This window comes from Parus major, chromosome 2, assembly GCF_001522545.3.
Source record: "Parus major isolate Abel chromosome 2, Parus_major1.1, whole genome shotgun sequence".
NCBI lineage: Eukaryota > Metazoa > Chordata > Aves > Passeriformes > Paridae > Parus > Parus major.
Window position 1 is genome coordinate 146,510,113 of NC_031769.1, and position 23,774 is coordinate 146,533,886.

A 23,774-nucleotide genomic window follows, 5' to 3' on the forward strand; every position below is an offset into this window, starting at 1 on the left:
ATGTCCTACCACTCTGTTGCCCTCCTTACAGCCACATTTTGTACCTTTCCATAACTGCAATCACATTTCTCCAGAAATTTAGCAGAACTGAGCTGTTCCCTCCCCACTATCAGCAGCTGCAGTCCCTGACAGCCCCATTCCAGCTCTGGCTGCTCTCTGCCCATGGAATGAGGACCCTGGGAGTGCTCATCCAGTCACTGCTCTGCTGTCAGTCCTGGGCCTGGGAACTGGAGTCAATCCAGCAATTAAATTTGAGACTGTTTAGCCACTGGAAATGTAGCAGTCGTCCTCTAATACACCTACAGGAAATTAAACAATGTTATCATCAGCCTATGAATAACTTTTTAATTCAACCTTCTGCACCAGCAGATGCCAAGGAGCTGCATCTGTACCAATAGAGCACCTGTCCCAGGTACCAATATAGCACAGCACAGGGCTAACTCCTCTGTTTATTAGAGGCTTACTTTAAATTAGCTTTTCAGCTCTTCAGGATATGGCTTGTTTCCCTCTATCTCTGCTGGTAGTAATATCTGCTAATAAACAACATGACTAATATTTGATACTAAACAATAGTAGAAGCCTGCATGAAGCAAACCGTGTCTCAAGAGCACTGATATTGTTTCATATCAAAACATTTGGAGGACAAATCTGATAACCTTTTAGTTACCACTGAAAGTTATGATTTAGATTTATTTTTTTTTTTCACACTGAGGAACAAAACACAGAGTTTAGTTGCCAATTAGTCCTACCCTGTAAAGCGTTTTCTCACTAATTCTGCCAATTCATTCCACTTAGGATCTGGAACTTAAATAGAGGAGGAGGAGGGGATGAGTTAAAAATAGCAGCAGCCAAAAAAAAAAAAGCCAATTAGTAGGAATTGACACAGTAACCTTTGTCAGGATAAATTTAAGGTGTAAGTATAAAGGATAAATTATATAAGGATAAATTTAAGGTATAACTCCAAGATAGTTACTATGGTGACCATGGGCACTTGCAAGGTACCTCTAATGAGAAATGCAGTATCTGTCACACAAGCAAGTAGATGTGCCCAACAGGCTATTTAAAGACACTTTTCTCCCCTGCCCTCTTTTTTCAAAGAGTAGCAGGAAAATAAACTGCTACTCAAGTAGCTTTAATATGTGTATTTTTTTCAATTTTTTATCCTTTCCCCAGTCCTTCAGTCACTGAACTGTTAAGATCTCAGTCTAAGATTTATCCAAACTGAACAGTTTAGATTTACAAACATTGCCCACACTTTGCCTACTCTTTGCAAAAATAAATCTAACTCACAAGTCATCCAAAAACTCCAAGGAGTGAAAGGTTTCTACCTAGGAAGATGATATAGACACAGGTTTAGAGTAAGAAAACAAGAAAAATGTTTGTGAAAAATCTTGCATCAATTCTCTTATTTGCCAATACAATGTGCAGCTGTTATCATTTAAAAATGTATTTTACTAGATGGAAACTATCTCAGATGTATGTTTGGTACTTTCTTCAAATACACACAGACAAGTACTCAAGAGTGAACAGCTTAAAAAAAAATAATAAGGTTTCTCCTTTTTCTACACAAAATCCACTTCATTTCCAGTGTTTACAAACAAAAGTCTATTTCAAATCTGGGCTGTCACTGCCACCACAAGCATCCTCATTAAGGACAAGCTTGGATTAACTTGTCCAGCTCTGGTGCCCCCAGCACATGAGAGACCTGTGGACCTGCTCAAGAGGCTCCAAAGGAGGGCCATGGAAATGCTCAGAGGGCTGGAGCCCCTCTGCTCTGGAGCCAGGCTGGGAGAGCTGGGGGAACTCAGCCTGGATATGAAAAGGCTCCAGGAAGACCTCAGAGCACCTTCCAGTGCCTAAAAGAATGTGAGAAAACTTGAGACTTCTTACCAAGCTTGCAGTGACAGGAAAGTGCTTTTAAATGTAAAGAGGGAAGGTTTAAATTTGATGTAAGGAATGTGGCTCTTAGGATGAGGGTGGTTCTGGCACAGGTTGCCCAGAGAAGCTGTGGATGCCCCATTCCTGGGAGTGTTCAAGGTTGGATGGGTCTTGGAGCCACCTGAGATAGAGAAGGTGTCCCTGCCCATGGCAGGGATTGGAAGTGGATGATCCTGTAGGTCCCTTCCAACCCAAACCATTCTACATTTCTATGATTTCAAACCACAAATTGAACAGAAAGGTTTGTCCAACACCATTCCCCATCTCAAACCTGGGCACCATCACCCTTCTCAAGGCCTGGGCCAGCTGTCAGTGGTAGCTCAGCTGTGCTGGGCCCACAAGAATAGCCCTGGCTCATAGAGTGTCAGTGACAGCTCCTACACCTCACTGCAGCTTTTCACTCCTAGCTTTTTACCTTGATCAAGCCTGGTTTTATTCACACCAAACTGAATCTTCATGCAGTAAAAGAACCCTATTCGTGCCTCTTCTTAATTATCAATAAATTACTAAACTGCGTTTTTTTTTTACCTTTCTCACTGCTAAAGAAGCAGCTCCTCTCCTTTTAAACACTGCAAATTAAATACGGAAATCTTTCTTTAAGCAATACATCTAAGCCCAAAGCACTCAGGAGAACGCACTGTGAAAACCAGATCAATGGTAGCTTGTGATTTAAATAGGTTAAATGAGGGTTTGGCAACTTTGCAGCCAAGCTTTTGCATTGATATTAGCAGGTGTTAGATCTCCTTGAAGCTGCAAAAGCTCTGCCAACTCATCAGGAGATGCACAACTCATTAACTCAATTTAGATATAAAAGATAGGGCTGAGAAGCTTCCCTGATGAAGTAACCCTGGAAGGAAACTTTGGTGGTGAGTATAATTTACATGTTAGGCCCTCACTTGTCAAAGGAAAAGGTTTTAGCTGAGATAATCCCATGGCTGGGATTTTATCACACATTTCACAGCCAGCTATTAACAGAAATAATATTCTGCCATGTGTTCTGCACAGCTGACACATATTTCAGGTTCAACTTAAAAAAAAAAAAAAAAAAAGACAATGAATAAATACTTCAGTAAAAATACTCCTGTCCTAGCAAAGTGTTAGAGCAGGAGTCATTTAGAAAGAAAAATTTCCTCATGCAAGCAATGACTCAGTAGATTCTTTCCAAAAGAAGCTTTGTTTCTGGAGACTTATACAGATAAGAAGGAAAAAAAAAAGTTTTCATTCTATGAAAGGCACACTAAACCGCTGGCCCAACTCTATTCTGCTACACCGAGTTTAGTTGCAACAAATACCTGAATTTATCCAGATTGTAACTGTTTTGTTATGTAGTTTATAACTCTTTCAGCTGACTAGAAATATTAAAGCAAAGGTTGCTCTCCTGCTTGTCCACTGCCTTCCCCTCTCAGTTAAAGCACAGACCTAAAACCACCATCAGCACAAATCAAGGGGAAGAAAACTCTGAAGAGAAGAAGAGCAGCAAGGGAGAGGAGAACTAGACTATTTGAAGTACCCAGAAGAGCACCTGCCATTGGTGAGGAAAATCTCTATTCCATCCCAAAATAATCTACTATAAACAACCTCCAACCAGCTCCTCTCCTCAGCAGTGCAAATCCTGCAACCACTGCATGTGTGGGAACACTCCAGAAACCTTCAGGTTAGGAGTCAGGAAAAAATCTGTGGACAATAGCAAAAGTATTCACCAAAAAGTGAATAATTCAGTTTGTGAAGATGAGAATCAATAAATCAGTTTCCATTTGGCCACCTTAACAACAGTTACACCAACCAGCAAAGCTTTATCCTGTAATTGGGCAAGGGGAAAAAAAATACATTACAAATCATCTTGGAGTATTAAATTTGAAATATTTTTATACTTCATTCTCCTATTCACAATGTGTGCTTGCTTTTATTTTCTCTTTTTTCCCCTCAAGTGCAACTTTGGATTCCTCTCTCATATCAGGTTCCCTTCTGCAAACAATTTTTTCCTAGCACTTCCTTTCAACTTGGTTTTCAAGTATCATCTTCCCATTTGATGAGATCATTCCTAAGAAGTGAAAACACCCTAGCCTGTGCTGATACAAAACATTCTGCTCAAAAAGATGCTTGTTTAGTATTCAACCATTACTGAGCCATAGGTAGGATTTTCACAGATGCACTAAAACCTGGATCCAATTCCTAAGGTAAAAGGCAGCCCTGAGCTCATCATCCACTATTTAAAGCTCAGATGCTTTTTCCACCCTGTTCATCACTTTAGATTTATTAAGACTAAAGTTCACCTGACAATTCATCATCTTGTCATCTGTAACTCCTCACATCAGCTCCCTCATTTACAGTCCAGTACCAGGGACCTTCCCAGCCCTCTGCTCACTCTTCTCCCAGCACAGCTCCAAACAAGGCTGAGCAGTTCAGAGCCCAGCCCACATTCCAGAGGGGCTCCAATGGGGACCTGAGCTCTACAAGTTATTACTCCCTTTCTTAACCAATTAATAACTTTCCCTTCCTACCCCAGAGCAGCTTGGTTTCTCTATCAGCTTCTGGTGGGGAACTCCTTCCCATGTGAAGAATCACATTAATCAGACCCTCCGCACCCAGAAACTTGTTAATTCCTGGACAGAATTTTAATGGATTTATGAGCTACATCTTCCCTTCATAAAGCCCTCTTTGCTCCTTCCTAGTTCAGTTCCTGTACGCATAAAATTGCAATAAACATGTAATTAGACTTCTTTAGCACATGCCACCCTCTTTCCTAAGGATATTTATTATTTGACATATCAAACCTGGAATGTTTCCATGATGTTGGGATTTTTCATAGCCTGAAAGCTCTATATAAGATAAGGAGTAATTTGATAAGTGTATTATTATATGGAGGTTTTAAGCAGACCTCCTGCAGTAGGCAGAAATCAAGGTACTACACAATCCAGACTGAGAGCTGCTTTCCCACTGAAGGCCAGGAAATCAAACAATTCCCAGTGATCTCATTTCAGAATTGTCAAAGTATACTTTAAAAAGCCAAAGCTAGAGCAGAATTCTTCATTGTTATTAAAACACATTAGAAAGAGTGTGCATTTTTGAAAACCTCAAACACAGCAAAGCTCTAGCTGGGGAGGATTCAGCCACTGGAAGAGGGGGCTGGAGTGGACAGAAAAAGAGGTTGAAGAAGAAAGATTACAGACTTAACATCCCCCCATTCCCTGCTAAGATTAGACACTTTTATAAGGCAAATCACGAATTGTATTCAAACTTAGCAGAATACTGGTTTGTTTTTTAATTTGGGACCTATAAATCTTTCCATTATTCCAAAGAATACTTCAACTTTTTGCCTGTGATCCCAATTATGGTGGCATTGGTGAGGGGGGAAGAAAACAAAATTTCCAAATCATCATCTGAAGACACAGTTGTAACTGCAAAATTAAAATGCCATAAAAGGTTGGCTTTATATACTACAGCATCTACTTAACATCTTTCAGTGATCTTTTCAAATCACTGTTGTTTTAGCTTTTGTTTCCAGTTAATGAAGGCAGAATTAAATGGATGTCAAGAGTGAGGAATAAATTCAAGCTGATGAAGCACTAATTTCAAATGAGTGTTATCTTTGAAGGAAATGCTCACAAACCAGCTATTTTAATTATACTTTTGATCATCTAAAACAAATTAATAAGAATTGGATATTTTAATTTCCAACTTCAGGAAATCTATGCTGTACCGTCATGATCTTTTACAGAACATCAGAGAGAAGGCAGAAAGCCAAATCTGGGCAACATCTGAGTGTAACTTTCATAAATCCTTTGGCCATTAAGGCAGACATAACTGGCAGCCACTCAAGACAATCTTCTTTCATCCCATTAACGCAGCCACTGTGTCACCACAGCCACAGAACACAGCCAAGTGCTCCTGAATACAGGGAGTGCTATGGTCTAAATTAATCTATTTATCTAAAGATATCCATCAAACCAGGTGTGACCTGGAGCTGCACCTACACCCAAAAGCTTGGTCTTTTACTGGCAGCATAAACAAAAACGACCTGAAATGTGTTAGGGAGCTTTTCCACAAAAAAATAAAGATGATTGTTAATTGGGAAATGGACTAAAATCATTCAGTTACCTTCACCACTCTATCCTGCAATCTTTAAAGGGTCCAGATACCCTTCACTCCTTCTGTCCATGTGTCCAAATATCACAAAAGAGCAATTTATTAAGCAAATGAATTCCACAGATTTTTTTCATCTGTTAGATGAACATACAAGGCATCAGGTTTAGTTGACAGTGAGCAGAGAAAGTATTGTACCTAACTGAACCTCTGGAGAAGAACTCTGCAAATTCACATTGTTCACAATAAAACACTGCTTAAAATAAGACATGAGTATGGAGGTCAAACCCTTATCAAAAAGTGGCACTATGCCATTTGTAACAGCAGATAAAAAGAGGAAAAAAGGCTAAGGAAAAAATTTGTCCTCCAGAGAAGAGTAAAACATACCTCAAGCCAGATTAGGACAAATTTTGGAAAGACAGAAAGTCTTGATGGACAAAAGAAAGCGACAGAAGAACCAGTTCCTATGGACACCTGTCCATAGCACTGCTGCCTTTGGGAAAAATGAGCAAGTTTTATCAATGAGTGGGCAGATTTTCAAATCAAGCAATAGTGTAGGTTGGGAGGTCTCTCTGGAGGTATCCCCTCAAACCTGGAAGTTGGCCATGAAGCCCCACATTTGCAGCACAGCATCAGGCAAGTAAATTATTCTTTGCATTGCTGCTCCCATCCAGACACAGAGCTCAGGGCAGCTCCCTCTGCCTGCCCTGCCTTGGGCACTGCTACATCCCACTGGGTAAGAAAGAATTCTGAAACAACCCCTGCAACAACAATCTCTGCAGCCTGCAGGGAACTGACACTGCAAGGCAAGCTTGACAGAAATTTGGGCTGTGCCAACTGTGCTGGAGCTGTACAAATGCACTCTCCCACTTGTCTGAGCTCCTCGTTCTGCATCGTGGTCGTATGCCATCATTTCACTCAGGACTCCCAGATTCCTCACACAGATTTTAGGAAGAGAGACAGCCAACAGAATATCTCAGGTGTGCTGACCACTGAGCAGGTTTGAGACAAAACAGAAATTTTGATTAAGTATCTGTCTCACAGAAATACAGACAAACGTGGGGAGAAAATAGAACGTTGATTAATATAACTTTCCTTTCTCCTTCAATGTTCAGAAAACCTACTGGAAAAAAGACAAACCTCAAAATTCCATGGAAACTTTTCTTCCTGGGAATATTGGTATTTTTGTATTTCATTCTAGCAGGGAGATGAATTCACAGTGAAAGGTTGATAATGTTCATCTTCATCCCCCACTTTTTTCCATCACCCATCAGTGGTAAAACATGATTTTCTCAAACCACAGTCTGAATTTATTGGTTTGAATATGTGTGAATTAAGGGCAAGAACAAGTCATTTCAGCTCTGACTTCCTTCAGAAAGAGGCATTTTTTCCTGTTTATCTTATTGTTCCATTGCTATCAAACAAAAGAAACAATTATATTTTTTCTTACATTCTTACTTTTTCTTCTACATACCTTGCACAAAAATGAAAATCCAATTAAAAAGTATTAGCACTTCAGTCAATTTTTTAACAGGCTTGCACTTCACCAAATGCTTCCACAGCTGTGCCTAGCACCCAAAAAATTTCAATAAATAAATACTTTTTTCCAAGTATTGAAGAAATTAAGGAAGTAAAAAGTCTGGTTTCTTCTATGAGAAAAAAATTGTTCTTTTTTAAAAAAAATATTAATTTCTAAATCTGAATCCTGAAATCAATTACTCTGACTTTTTTCAAGAGACAGCTTTTGAACTCAGCAAGTCCTACAACCTGTAATCTACTTAGGATTTAAGGGGAAAATGAAGGTGACTGGTTGGATTTTGAATGATTTATAGCTCATTTAAAACTGGGACATCAAACTGGTGCTACATCTGTGTGATATTTTGTGTAAGGGCCAAACTATCCAGCCACATTTATGTTGTACCCTATTAAACTTAATAAATCATGTCAGAGACAAACTTGGCCTGCGCTCACAAAGCTCCCGTTTCCCCAGCTGCATACACAAAATATTATAAACAGTGCAAATTGGGTCTTCTGAGGCCAAAGCAATGTTCAGATAGGTCAGAAGAACTGCCATGCAGGCTAGATCCAGTGAGTTAGTCACCCCTGATTTAGGAAAAGGCACCTGAAGAAGTGGAAAAAGAAAAAAACCTTACAGAAAGTCAGGTAATACGGAAAGAGCTGCCTGCCCAGTGCAGTATCCCAGGACTGAGATAATCCATACATTGAGTTTTGGGGAAAGGAGGGAAGGGGAGAAACAACCCCCCTTTTCTCAGACAAGCCTGAGAAAGCCAACCCAAAGGAAGCTCTTCATGCCAGCAGCTGGAGAAGGAAAGTTCACCTGAGCTCAAATACACATTTGTAGACAGAAACAAATACTAGATTCAAATGCAAATCATAGGAAATAGATTGTCTGCACATTCCCTATGGAAATACATCCTAACTATTCAGAAGAAAAGGATGATATTGCACTGGGGACAGGACAGGGAAAAGAATGGGAATATATTGCTGCAAAACCTACAAGGGCATTTGTTTTCATCATCAATTACAGGGATAGAGCACTGGAAAGGATATTCCAGCTGGGAATTGTGGCAGTTGCAGGCAGGTCTTTGGCAATTCCACAGGGGACACCTCAGTACCAGCCTTTGTGAAGGTCTTTGCCTCCACTTCTCTGGGAGGGAGGTGGTCTGATGATGCCTGAGGCCCTGAAATCTCTTCATTTCTAGAAGTATTCATAGACAGCTCAAAGTTCATTTGTTATTCATTTGTTCACTTCCCTTAGCCTTTATAAGAGAGCCTTCCACTGTCCTCACTTCATACAATGCATTAATAATGCCTTTAAGTTCTACTGTGCTTGTCAAAGCAAAGTCAAAGTCTTTTATTTCACCAGGCACCTGCATCTTCTATGATGTGATCTCCTCTTTGTCCTGTGTGTGTCACCAGAACTGAATATCATCATTCTCTCCTATCATTCCCCCTTCCCATTTGCCTCTCCTCAGATCACATTTGGGTTTTTCAGTGCAGTCACACTGAGGACTCTCAACCCCTGTGATCACCCACCAGGCCTTCACACCTTGCAAAGGAACCAGGACCACGGCAGCGACCAGCTTGGAAAGGACCTCAAAAGAGCATCTGGTTTTCATAGGATGCAAATGGATTCCTTGAGTACTTTAGCTACAAAACAGTCCAACACTGAAATTTCTCTTTACTGCTTCTTCTATTTCTCTTTCCTTTTTTTTTTTTATTATTGTTTGTTATTTTGCCATTCTATAGTTTTTGCAGAATTCTCCTGTAACATCTCCAATTTTTGCAATATGCTTTGAAATAAATGTGAAAATCAAAACTGGTTCATACTATGGATTTGACCAGTGCTAGGTGTATCACCCTTTCCTACCCAAACAATTCCTTTACCATTTTTTTGTTGAAAATAGCTAATTATTCACTCAAACCTATGTACTATGTTTAAAGATTGATTTGGCTATTAGTACAAAAAGGCAAGCCTTAAAAAAACTAAAAATGTATTTAAAATCTGTCAAGAGACAAAATGAAAACTCTTGCCCTGACAAACAAAGGGTGATTTTCATGTTTTAATTAATACAATTTGACTTGAAGGTATCTCAGAAATATCCATCTGGCCATAGATTTAACATGAAGACCAAGGGCAACTGCTGTGAAATTTTATTTTCTCCTGACAGCAGACAAAGCCTTAATCATTGCAGCTTTGTCTTTAAAACATAAACTGTAACAGTAATGTATGGAAAAAATCATTAATCTCCCATACAGACAACATGCCCTGTCATAAACAGACACACAAATTAAACACAGACTTGGCAGCTCTGAGAAATAACAATCATCATTTATTTACACATGGACAATAAATTTATTGGGGGAACTTTTGGTTCAAAACAGGGAAGAATTTTTAATTCTTGTTCCCTTTGAAAGTGAACTTACTTCAAAGTGTTTCCAAAATGTGCATTGTTAACTAATACTGCAGAAATTGCAGTGTACCACTGCACAGACTTCACATCTCAATTAATCAATGCATTTACATCAAATAATTAAGCAGCAGAAATGGCTCTCATAATTATTATGCATGCAAAGGACTTTTGAAAAATAAATACCAGACTATGTCATGAAAGGTATAAAAATGAAAATAATAATTTGTTTCTTTAATTATTCTCGTCTCATTAGAAGGTAACAGAAAAAAAATCCAACCAGGTGAAGTCAATACACACAAAAGTTCACTTAGCAAAACTGAACAAAATACCTATAATTCTGCTGACTATAAAATAAAAAACAAAACTTACTGTAGAGTATATGTGTAAGCAAACACACTCATTTAACCCTGTAACCCTGCTAAAAGGTAGGGTAAAACTGCTGACCCAGAAAGGAAGCCTGAACTCAAGAGCTGACTTTCCTACTACAGTATTTCTTCAGCTTCTTTTTAATTAGGCTACTTCCAATTAAAAAAAAATGAAAAGGCCAAAATTCTGTCATGTTCTTTCACATCAGCAACTCCTGGGTCACCAGCAGTCACCAGAACTTGTAAATTTTGCACAAAAGCCTCTTCAATTTGAATTACCAACAAAACTATTTCCTCATTTACCACGGTCTGTCCTGTTTGCTCTTCATTCCTCAGCTCCTCACACCAATCCTGTCCTGGGCATCCCAAGTTTTAATCCCTGTGGTCCTCACGCCAAGGCCAGAACAGCCTGAAAAGTGCAATGTGTGAATGTGCAGAGCCCAGCTGTGGGTGTCACACATGGGGACATGTCACACATCACCAGCTCAGCTGTGCTGTCCCACAAGGACAGAGGAGAGGACTGATCCTCTCAGAGCCTCCCCAGCATCAACTGCCCCCCAACACCGTGCACAGAATGGGAATGGTGTTCCCCTGCAAGGCAGGGTGTGAGTGGTACAAAATGAGATATCCTGGGGCACATAATGAGATAACATCTATTACCATAAATTATGAAGTTATTTATGCATAAATGAGGGCTGACATGAAATTTAATTTTAATGATTTGATAATCAAATAAGAAACACAATAATTACAGTACCTATGGTTTTTCAATAAATTCAGATCACTGGTAGTGGCAACACTTTTTTGTTCACAGGCATGAATACAATTCACTCCAAGAGCTGTCAGCTGTATTCTTTCCATGTCAGAACAACCTGTTGATTACCTTGTTCCTGGGATAAACAAGCTCAGACTTCCCACTGATTACATTTAAAACACTTGCACTTGGTGCATTGCAAAACTCCTTTAACAGTGCAGCTGATTGCTTCAAGGAACAGCTATTTTCTTCCTCAAGAAACTGGAGACTCAACTAGTCCAGAAAAAATCTCTGGAGGCTGAACTTTCCAATAGCAGACATGAGAGAATTTGCTTCCCTCATGTCATGGGTTCAGATGAAGAGGTGAACAAAACATGTTGATATTTTAAATTAACTGAAGGCATTGCCAACACCTCAGCATCACTCACGGCAGCCAGAACTTCTCTAGAGTAATTTGGCTGACATCTTTTCATCAAGACACCAGTCTCCAGTGCATTTCTCTGTGGATATTGAAGTTTAAAAAAATTCCTGCAGATGTAAAGCAGCAAAAATTAATTTGAGTTGGAATTTAGCTTTGCAACGAACCCTAAAATTATTTTCAGGAGTTCAACAAACGACTGTTCAAAATTCTTGCTCCTCTCTTTTCTTCAATCAACCTCACAGGAGAGGAAGGACAAATCTCATGTCTTTTCCTTCTCTACTCCAAAGGAATCTTGGTTCTCTTGTCTCCTCATGATAATCTCATGGGAACAAAAGACCTCTGACTAAAACATGTCACTAATTATTCCACAATGGGATACAAAGGAACATTTCAAGTCATGTGGAAACCAGAGATGGGAATATGAAGTCTCTAATTAATGTTATGATGGGATATAGGGGGAAAAAACACTGATCCTTTCATTTGTCTGCAAAACCAGCCATGATGAAAGACAGCAAGATGAGTGAACAAAATAATCACTGAGCCCAAATTATCATTTCTGACTATAAAATGACAGGGAGCAAAATGTTTCTATATCCTAAAATGGAGAGAAAAGTGTCAGTTCTCAGAAACACTGCTTATGTATATCTCCAAGAACAGATACAATGCACACAGTAAATAATCCCAATTATTGGCTTAAAAAGTACAGCAAATTGTAAGTTTAAGCCTTTCTGAAAGCTAAAATGACAATTTTCACTAGTCAGCAGAATAATCTTACTGTAGAAAAGGCATCTATTTTCCAGATAGTCTTTTAATGGCCTAAAGGGTGTCTCTTTTTCTAAGTAGCATAATACCAGTTTTTCCTGACATATGCAGCATTATTGTAGCAGCTATTATTGCCCTGTCTCTAAGTTAATTGAAGCAAACTGCCTTTCAGACCTTAAAATAAAAATATTGTGCAGTACTCTACACATTTGATCCATTTTACATGAATACAAATAAGACAGAGAACAGGACAGGGTTGGAATGCATCAAATAATGTGGATGCTACCAAATGGATTGCAGGGCCTGTCCTCCATGGGCTCAGAAAGATTTGGCAGTGCCAGCACTCACCTGCTGACAAGCCCAGACTTTCTTTGGCATTTCTGTTTCCATCTCCTCACCCTTCCCATTGTCAGCACCATGGTCAATAGTACAGCTTTGTTATAAATCAAATATATTGCTGAGGGTGTTCTAACAAGTGCAACACCCAGGAACTTCCATCACCATTCCTCATTTTCCATGGGAGCAATGCAAGAATCCCCTGCAAATTCCCTCTTAGGAGGGAAAAACTTACATTCTACAGTGACCATTCTGTAATATAGAGAAGGAACACATCAAAACTTTGAAGTTATTTTACTTTCTAGACATCCAAAGTTGAAGAAGAAGAGGCCAGAGTAAGCAGGATGCAGCATTAGCCTTCTTTGTGGGCCTGGAGACAGAATATGAAAACACTTCTAGTCCCCAATAATAACAGGGATGAAGAAAACAATCTTCTCCACTCTGTCAGGATGGGAGATTTCAAAGGGAGGGTGATGAATAGAGAGAGAAAAATTACAAAAGGAAGAGAAAGTGACCAAAGCTGGCAAAAAGTTGTAATGAAATAAAGGTAGAATGAAGCAAACATTAAGAATGAGGGCAGCATCAAAAAGGTACAGGGAAGAGGAAAGAAACCCTGAACTTGATTGAAAAGCCTCTCTTTAAATATTCATCAGGCATTAATGCCAATCAATATCCAAAGGATAAAAATCCTAAAAGGAGTCTCTAAAAGAGGGATGCATTGAAAAACTTTGTATATTTGGGTTGGAAACCTTGGCTCAAAAGCAGATTCCCAGGAATGCCTGCCCTGTATTAAAAAGAAAAGATCTGGAGCCATTGCTGAAAAAGGGAAAAAGATTTCTCCTTTTTTTTTTCTTTTTTTTTTCCCCAAAGAGCAATAAAAGCCTTTTTCTAGGGGCAGGAAGCTAATTTTAAAATCCAGTGTATGTCTCACCTGCTTTTGTGTAGTAGATTCAATGGATAAAACTTAGAAGTCATGGCAACATAGGAGCCATATACACAAATTTCCAATTAAAAGCACTTACCTTCAAGAAACAGATAATAAATGAGTTTAGAACCCATAGAAAACTCTGTGCAATTTCAAACCAACACTAAAAACACATTTTGCAGTAAGAATAAAACTAACTTTAAAGGTTTAAATACCTGCAATATATACACAATCTCCCTTGATAAATGACTGCTTCAAAAGACTTATTGAAAGGGTTTATATCCATTACAATGTAATGATTTAAGGATATATAAATTTAAATTCTTATGAAAATAAAATTCAATCTAAGGGATGCAAAGAAATTTTATAACCTGATTTGTAGCTTAATTTCTATCTGTTATATATTGTCCCAAAAATTGGGTATGAAAAATTTCAAGGGGTTTGAAGACTACAAATACAATGCCAAAAAAAAAAGAGGCATAAAAATAAAATTATAAAACAATATGGGTAAGAACAAGAACATTTTGGTGACTGTTTAGATTGCATTTTAAAAAATAAAAAAGCCAATTATTTCCAAATGTAAGGAAGAAGCACTGTATGCTACTGATGTTTTTGTCCATTGCTTGGTAAAGTAAAACTCAACCTGAGTTTGAGTCAACACATTTCCACTTGGCTGTGCTTTGGGAGTCACCAAGGCAAAAAGCACTCCAAATTTACTATCTTACCTATCCTGTAATTCTTTTTGACAGCTGCATTCCCTGCAATTAACGTGGTTTGACTTTGAACTTAATATTCATCCAGGGATTTGCAGACAGGAAAACATCTCTCTTTGACCAAGTTTCTCTGTTGCAGACCTTAGAGTGCAGCACAACTCTCCCAAAGAGAGCAGTGCAGGGAGCCCCTACCCAAGAGCAAGACTCCCTTTTTCACATTATCACCTTTTCTGGGATGAAATTGGAATTCAGATGCAGTGATCAGCTGAAGGAGATTAACCAGGCAGGCCTGGGTTGCAGCCAGCAGCAGGAATCCGAGGCAGGTGTATAATGGCAAATAATGGTTAATAATGAGCTGTACATCCCTCTAGTAGGGTTGTAAGAATCAATACCCACAACAGCCTGCTTGATCTGAAATATATTTTCCCACAGAGATTGGAATTGCTTTTTCTTCAATTCTACTTCTCTTTCCTGTAGTTTTCTTTGTAGGAAAAGTGAGGAAATGGCTGAGGAATCAGGTAAAGAAAATTTAAAACTGGGAAAGGATAACAAACTACTGAGATCAGGTTTTAACACCAGGATTACATTCAAAGCACATGGAAATTACATTCAAACACTCTACAAAAGTTAAATGAGCTGTATACCTCAGTACCAGCTGCTTTGTATTTCATTATTTTCAGGACTACTACATGCAGAGCCAAGATAAATTGACTTGAGATATTGCTAAAAGTTAGTGATGCACCTTCAAGAAAGCAAAACTTTTATATTCTTCAACATGTACAATGTTTAAAAAGAAAAACAGGCACTTAAATGTCATCAGCTGTGTAGAGAAAAAAAGATAGGGCTAGATCTGGGCCCTTTGGCACTCACCGCTGACACTCCCCAGAGTGCAGAATTAAATCTTCATTGTTCCTGGCACTGATGGTCAACTCATGCTCTGTGGAATTGAAAACATCAAGAAGGAGGTGACACTGCCGGGTGCTGTCCAGATAGAGGGAAAAAAACACAATTTCAGTGATGATATCATTGTATGTCTATCAAAATTAGTATTTATATATGGATATAAATATATATGCAAAACACACATGCAGGTTTTATCTCCTACTCCAATTGTAAGAATATCCTTATCTCTTACTAAAATAAACTTTCTGATAATTAGATTTCTTTTTTTTTAATTTTTTTGCTAGAACTAAACAGAAGGGTACATCCTAAAGAGAACCAGTCCCATGACAATTCTGACCTGCACAATATCCAGCCCCACAGCATTTGTTCACCTGTCTGCATTATCACTTTGCAGCTTTCACATTCACTTCTGTGGAGAAAGCCACAGACATTTTTCAGTTCTTTGATCCTTCACATAAAAAAAACCAAAACAGTTGTATTATTTTAAATTACCTATTTTAAAACACAAACTTGCAAGCAAAAAATTAAATTGTTTTAAGTTCATTGTAAAGGAGAAATTCCATTTCCATGGCTTGCCTGCAGACCAAAACAAGCTGGCAATTGGAGCACTTAACCTTGAGAAGAACTCTGAGAGGGAGAACTCTCTCCCCTCTGTAAGAGGCAAACTCAGGCACTTCTCTCACACAAAAACTCATTATTTGTCAGCTACTATCCTTCAAATCCAAATTTGCCCAGATGCATTTGATAGAAATACAACAACTGCATTTCTGGTAAACTTAGAAAATAATGCTGAAAAAGTTGCAGAATAGAAACCTTACTTCAAAAGTTAATTCCAATAAACTTTTTAATTATGAGTCTTAATTCATGAGTCTTATTGATTATGTTAATTATATTAATTTCTGTTAATAGTTAATGTTAATAGTAATAATTATTAAAACAATTTTATAATTATTGTATTATATTTATTATTATATAATAATAAATATATTTTATTTATATTAACACAAACTGTGTTCATATTAATGAAAATAATAATTTACTAATTTTGTTACTATTTAAATCAATTAAGTGTTTATATTTTTAAAAATTATTTTATTCTAATTAATATTCTGGAAAATTTTACTCTCATTTACAATCTTTTGTTCCTTGTGACAATAAGCAGAAATAACAGCATTGGTGATAAAAATATAATACACATGAAAATTTATTTGAACTAGGTATAAAAATGCCAAATCCAATCAGACAGCTGCAATAGCACTTTACCAATCTGTATGAAAATCAAAACTTCCCAAGAAACTACTGAACAACCCAGAAATATTCCCAAAGGGGAAGAAAGAGGAATATTGGTGAGGTGAGAGTTGTCAGAGGCATCGTTTCTTGTGCATGATCAAGCTAGTGTTGTGTGTCTGGGGCAACCAAGAATATTTCTATAAATACATATATTTATATTTGTATTTATATTTACTGCACAATAGTTTACAACTGAACTGAAATGCCAATCCTAAGGCTATTAAACTCAGAGGTGCAAGAGTTTAAGAATTGTTCTACTTTGGAAACATGTTCTCTGGTCCATAATACAACTTTGTTCTGAAAATAAAGGTGTCCCTTCCAGAGCACACACAGGAGGAAATGTTTTGCCAATCCCTGGGGTGGGAACACTCCCAGGACAAGCCCAGGAGGTCGAGGTTTAGGTCACCAAGTGACAATAAGTCACCTGCAGCCAGGCACTGCAAGACCAGCAAGCACTGCTGGGATCAGGACCAAGTTTCTTAGCAAAAATAAAAAGCAAAAGTGGGGGTGGAGGCTTTTTTAATATATATTTTAAGAGATTTCTCTCTCTTTGTAAAACCCCAATGACTACTGGATATAGAGGGGGATGCAGGAAGGCAGCTGAGTGCCTGAAGCAAACATGTCAAAACTCAAGAATTTAGAACAAATAAGGAGACGTAGCTCTTGTCAGAAACTTCTTCCTTAGAACTCACAAGAGAGAAATAACTGGAAGGGCAGTGCTTGAGTCAGTTCCCAGAAAGGAATGGGAAAGAAAAGGGGGAAAAGCTTTTATCAGCTTCTACCTCATCACTGGGAGAGTGGGACAGAGTCTCAAGTGAAGTCTCAGACAACCTCTGCATCTCCAGTAGATACAACGTGATGCTCTGGAAGAGCAACTTCCAGTGTAGATTCGTTTTAAAAACTTAATATGGAAGGAATTTGTTATTTCTGCCACAGCAAACCCAAACAAAAAACATTCAAGCCTCCTGCAATATCTTCTGGCAGCAGAGCCAAAGTTTTGCAAATAAAACAATTCATGCCAAGAAGGACCTGCAGAAGCAGCTGCCCTTCAGGACTAAACAACATCACTGATATTAAAAATTCCCAAATATGAATTCTTAAAAATTATTCATCACCATGATACTTATTTCCTGTTCCAACACTGCACAAAACAGACATGTAGGAGAAATAATTCTTTCCTTGTAATTTTACGTTAATTCTCAAGGGAAATCTTTAGGTAAAAAAACATAAAACTTGAAGTTAAAGAATTATTACAGTACCTTGAAAATTTAGAATAATAAGATATCAGTGTGAAAGAATTGAAAGCAACATTAAGACTGTAGAAAAAGGTAGCACTAGATCTTTAGAATAAATACAGGACAGTATCAAAGAGACTATTACAGGAATGAAAACCAAACACAATTAAAAGTTAAAAAAAAAAGTTTATTATTAAAACAGGAAGCTTCAAACAGAAGCTGCATCCAAGTACAAAAACCAAGAAAGCATAAGCTCTGGAAAATCAGATGAAATGCCAAAAGAAAGTTTAAAAAAAACCCCCAAAAACATAGAAAACCCTGTAATTGTTAAAGAACAATTTGCTGAAGATCTGAGAACTAGCAGGATATTTTTTTTATTCTTTTCTTTAACGTTTTGCAAACAGTAGGACTGTGTAGAACTGATGATGCTGAGTTATGAATGGTCCAGGAAAACCAAGAATTAACAAGAAAGACAAATAATTAATATCAATTTTCCCTCCAGCAGAACATACAGAAGGCACCCCTTGCAAGACAGGAATTAAAGAACCTATTTCAATGTCAGTAAAGGAGATTTGAGAGGCAAATCATGTTCGTGCAAGTGTGATAAAGGAACTCCAGCAAGATTTTGCTGAACTCCTACATTTAAGTGCAGTCAGAAATGTGTTACTTAAACCAAACTCTTTACCAGAAAATTTCAGACATCAAATTGTTTTAAGGATTTAAGTCAATTGACCAAATCTTAGACCACTCATGCTGACCTCAACACTATATAAATCAGGTTTTTTATAAACTCTGGCAACTTACACAAAAAAAAATAAAATTAAAACACTCAAAATAATAAATGGATCTAAAGTTGATTACATTATATACCCTAAAGTTGATTACATTATATACCATAATGTCCTACTGACATGTTTGGCAAAGAAACTCCAGTCATAAGCCACAGATTTCTGGAAATGGGACTTATCCATATACACACAATTTATTCTCCCTTTCCCAAACTCTCCACCACCATGTAACAACTCACACTAAATATTTGATTGGTGGAGGAGAATAGATTTGAAGTCCTCTAAGTTTTGTTAAGTAGGTGTTAGTTACTATTTATCCCAGAGAAGGCAGAGAACACCACCCCCCCCGCCCATTTCACACATTCTGAAGGGTCACCAGTGGCTTCCCAGTCTTTTTTAGGAGTCATTTCATTGGCACCAGCTCCTTTTGAAGGTTTGGGTTGAACAAATCCAGAGTAAGTTTTTGTCTGGGTGGGGTGGGTTTGTGGTTTAGGATGGTATCAAACACACAACATGAAACCATCACCAGCTGTGCTGGGCCATGTACAGACACCAGGACACAGAACAAAAGTTTGTGAAAGGGTTTCATTCTTCCTCCCATCTAACGGGAAGGAACAAAGTCTGGTCCAATAAACTCAGCCAACTAAAAAAATCACAGCACCCAAACGTTTTTCCATTTTGGTAACCTTCCTGATTTGTTCATGATGCTTGCTTTTGAAAAATCTTCCATAAATGTCATGTTCAAGATTTTCTGTTACAAGTGACACAAAATTGCAGAAGGTTATAGAGGTAAAAAGCAGAATTAGAAGGAAACATTTTCAGTAGATTGATTTATCATATGAACACCTCAGAATAACAAATTTAAGTCAATACTGATATCAAAAAACAATTAAATCTTTTTTTAATTGAAAAATTAGTTAATTCAACAGTATCTTAAAAATTTAGTGTATAAATGAATTTCTGTTATCATCTACTGCAGAACTGAGAACATAGCACAAGCAAAAGTTAGCAGCACAATGAATCATGCTGTATTTTTTAAATCTTACAATGCCAGTTATGGTTCCAAAAACAGTCACAAAACTGGGGCCATGGGAACTTCAGGCAAGTGACAACGACACTGTGATCTAGAAATCTCTTTCAGGAGGATTGTGATTACTTGAAATGACAGCTGAGAATATTTTTCGGTAACACTGAACACAGAATTAAACCCCAAATGCAGCTGCAATGATGGCTCACTTCAGTGAACAATCTCTCTGCAGCTCTGTCTCCAGCTTAGTTTAAAAGTCACTTTAAACAAGAAACTCTCAGGAGGGTTAGCAAGTTTTCTGCATCCTGACTCATCTCACTTTCCCATCAACTGAAATCATGGAGTATTTTCATAGCCACTTTTTTTTCCCCCTATATTTTTTTTCTCTTCTGTTTTCTTCGAACAGTCATTGCTACACAGGATGGACAAAGAGAGGGAAGAGAAGCTTTAGCTCTGGTGGTAATGGTGTGACATGACAGCCCTGTCCTCCAAAATCCACTGACCAAAACCAAGAGCAGCACAGCAGAACAATGATCTACATCACCTTTGTTGATGCTGTTGTGACTTCAGTAGGGTCTCTTCAATTTATTTTTTTTAAAAAATTATCTAAAAATGCAGTTCTCAATACTAACTTCAGATGATTAAGTCAGTTTCTCCACCTTACTGGCAAAAGGTCTTTCCACATATTCCAAGAAGCGTCCTTATCTGACTTCTCCCAGTTGTAAACCTTTTCACTTATGCTAAATATTCCCAGCACATCTATAAATATTTTCAGATTTATGTTCTCACATCTTCATGTGTCAAACCATACATATTTAACATCTGGATCTCAAAAATCAATTCTCTCAATCTGCAAGCTACTTTCTGCTGCTCTTTCATGAACCCACTGCAATGTTACACCATTAGCAGAAGTTAAATACCTCTGATTACCAAGATAATTTAACTATTGGATGCAACCTTCCATGTGTTGAGTTACCACTCAGTAGAATCTATATTGAGCTCAATAGTGTACAAATAAGGAATATTGTGGGTGACATCCACTCCTGTGAACATTAATATAAATCCATTGCTTGACAGATTTTCCTAATGATTTGTCAGTTTAATTGTACCAAATGAGAGCTTTATTTTCTTTATTTAGTTGAATTTGCCTGACTGTTATTATTAATATTTTTCATTAACAAAACAGTGAATTTCATACTAATGAATTAATTAATACTAATTTTTTTCTCCATGTAGAAATATCAATTTAAACAGGTCATCTCCTCCTCCAAACTAAATATCTTGCTCTTCAAGCACTCAAACAAGAGAGGTTTTCCTCCACCTTTCAAAGCTCTATGACATTTTGAACACCAAAATACTAAGAGAAGACTATAGGCAGCTGCCTATCAGTAGGTGACTGATTCTCATTCTGACTGTAGCAAATGTGAACACTTAATTTAAAAATCTGGCTATATAAAACCAACAAGGGTTTCAGAAACCACTACATAACTTTTTATCATATAACAAAAAAGCCTGTTAGAGCACAGATGAAGAAACAATGCTGTTTACTCTTCCCCTTGTATAATTTGTAAACATACAATAATCAGGATTTCTGATCCAAACCTGATGTGTTGCAATTTATTGGAGTGAAAATAGGGACAGCCTTAGAAACTGGAATGGAAATTCTAAAAATTATATCTGATTTCATTAAGCCCCAAAGTTCTATCTACCCAACTGAGGCTCTTGAGAACCCTCACCATAGCCAAGATTCGTCTGTCTCCAAACCCTCAGTGAAACCAAGTTGGAAAGACTGCATCCTAACTTTAAATACAGAAATGAGAAGCCTCTGACTAGGGATCACACTGCAGACTCTGCTATGAACTGATGCCTCCTGGACAAAAAAAAAATCACTTCATTTAAGTATGTACATTAATAATACAAAGGAAAATTACTTTGAACCTACAGTTGGATGAACTGGCACTTTGAATTTAACAGTGTCAGACCTGCTACCATTCCTTTGTTTTTTTTCTTCTGGTTTAAGCACAAGAATAGAGTCTAAGGCTCAGCACTTGCCAGAAGAGATCTGCAGCCTGGTGTCTTGTAAAAGTCTCTGGGTCATCTAATGTAGAAGTGTCCAGTTCCTTTCCCCAGGACTGGGATTGATGAGCAGAGAGACGGTTTTTGCATTCGGACTTAGGGTGTTTATTTTACTTTATCTATATTACATATTTACAGACAGTAAGTACTCCTACACACTAACCTAACAATCTACAAATGACAACTTCAGGTTCTGTCCAAAAGGCCTTTTAAGCATAAACCATCCAATTATCAAATGCCAACTAATTTATTTTTACTTTTAACCCAATAACCAAACACCCGTGTTCCGCACTACCAATCACCCAATACCACCCAAAACCATGAAGAAGAAGAAAGGCAAATATAAGCCAATGCCCTAGAACCTCCAGTTTGTCTTTTATTTACTACTATATCTCAAACTCTAAACTCTCTAATTTTCACCCAGTGACTTCACATAATTCTATCTAACTCACACATTCACATACCCAGCTTCTCCACTAAGTTTTAGAAGCTTTCTCCATGGTCTTAAGTTAAACGCAGCATCCTCTCGAGTGCCCAAGTCTGCCAGCACAGATAAAAGAACATTTTCTGTGCCTGGGACTCCAACAATGTCCTGGCAGCTGTATAGTGGTCCTAAGATAGAAAGGAAAGTATTCTGTCCCACAAGAAAAAAAAAAAAATATTAAAAAATTGCTTTATAATCTTGAATTTGTAGAATTTACAGGTAAGAATATTACATATCTGGATTCCCAACTTTGCTTGAAAGCGAATGTACCGTCCCTGAGGACTGACTTCATCTACAAATTCAGACTGTCTCACCACATCTGTAGTAAGCAAGATCAACATTTTCTGGCATTTGTAGGCTCTTATTTAAGACACTTTTGTACTGATGGCACAGTGGCAAGGGACACAAGGAGACCAGCAGGCCCCTCACAGCGTGCAGAGCATGTTACTTTAATTCCTATCAGACCTGCAGTATTTTTTCTGGCATTTTTCATGCTCTTTTATAAAGGCAATAAGGAAGGACATTCAGTGCCCATGAAAACTGTCAGATAATACATCTGAGAGAAACAACAGGTATAAAGAAGATTGTTCAAGACAACCTAGATAAGTTTCAACAGCAGACTTGCTTAGAGCTAACAGGATATCAAAATGAGGAGGAGAATCATACAAAACTATCAATAAAAAGTTTCCTTTCACTGAAGCATTTGCAATCCACCTCCACTGGCAGCCTGGGATCAGATCATGGGATCCCCACTGGCAGCTTGGAACCTGCTGGTGACTGCTCTGCTTGGAGGCCTGGAAGCACAGCAGTGTTTTGGGGCTAAGCCCTGGGATGGAATCAATTAATGTGGTAAGGCCCATTACAGAAGACAATTAGTACAATTTTACTACATAGATCTATCTGCATTTTATGGTAAATAAGTGGTTAAACAAGTAGATCCCTGAAGCCCTTCAAGCTTTCCTTGAGCTGAAGGACAGAGTGGGAGAACTTTCAACATTAATTCCTTCTCTCTTATACCTCCTTCCAGGGCTGCTCCAGACTCCTGCATTCTTGATGATGACTCCTGGGACAGTGCCCTCCCTGCACACAGGAACAAGCAGAGCCAGGGATCACAGGGAACATGCTCACAGGGAATTTTGCCCAGCACAAAGCTGCTCTGACATCCCCTTTGGATGCAGGCAGCTGAGGGAGCAGGGAGTGACACCCAGGGAAGGACCAGGAAGCAGAGGAGGCCCTTCACTGACAGAACATCCTCTGTCCCAACAGGAGAGATCTGATCCAGAGCTGGGTGTAGGGAGAGCAGGGATCTGATCCAGAGCTGGGTGTAGGGAGAGCAGAGATCTGATCCAGAGATGGGTGTAGGGAGAGCAGGGATCTGATCCAGAATTGGGTGTGGAGAGAGCTGAGATCTGATCCAGAACTGGGTGTGGGGATAGCAGGGATCTGATCCAGAATTGGGTGTGGAGAGAGCTGAGATCTGATCCAGAATTGGGTGTGGGGATAGCAGGGATCTGATCCAGAATTGGGTGTGGAGAGAGCTGAGATCTGATCCAGAATTGGGTGTGGGGAGAGCTGAGATCTGATCCAGAATTGGGTGTGGGGAGAACAGGGATCTGATCCAGAGCTGGGTGTGGGGAGAGCAGGGATCTGATCCAGAATTGGGTGTGGGGAGAGCAGGGATCTGATCCAGAATTGGGTGTGGGGAGAGCAGAGATCTGATCCAGAATTGGGTGTGGGGA

The 23,774-nt window shown here is 38.4% G+C and overlaps 1 protein-coding gene across 5 annotated transcripts in view; it reads right to left on the minus strand.

Annotated features, from left to right (window-relative positions):
• TRAPPC9 (trafficking protein particle complex 9) overlaps nucleotides 1-23,774 on the minus strand; it is a 444,786-nt gene that overhangs the window by 270,477 nt on the left and 150,535 nt on the right. For all 5 annotated transcript variants that reach the window (XM_015618282.1, XM_015618287.2, XM_015618284.2 and 2 more), the window contains one exon: nucleotides 15,103-15,213. In XM_015618282.1, the coding sequence (XP_015473768.1) occupies nucleotides 15,103-15,213 (111 nt within the window). The remainder of the gene's footprint in view (nucleotides 1-15,102; nucleotides 15,214-23,774) is intronic.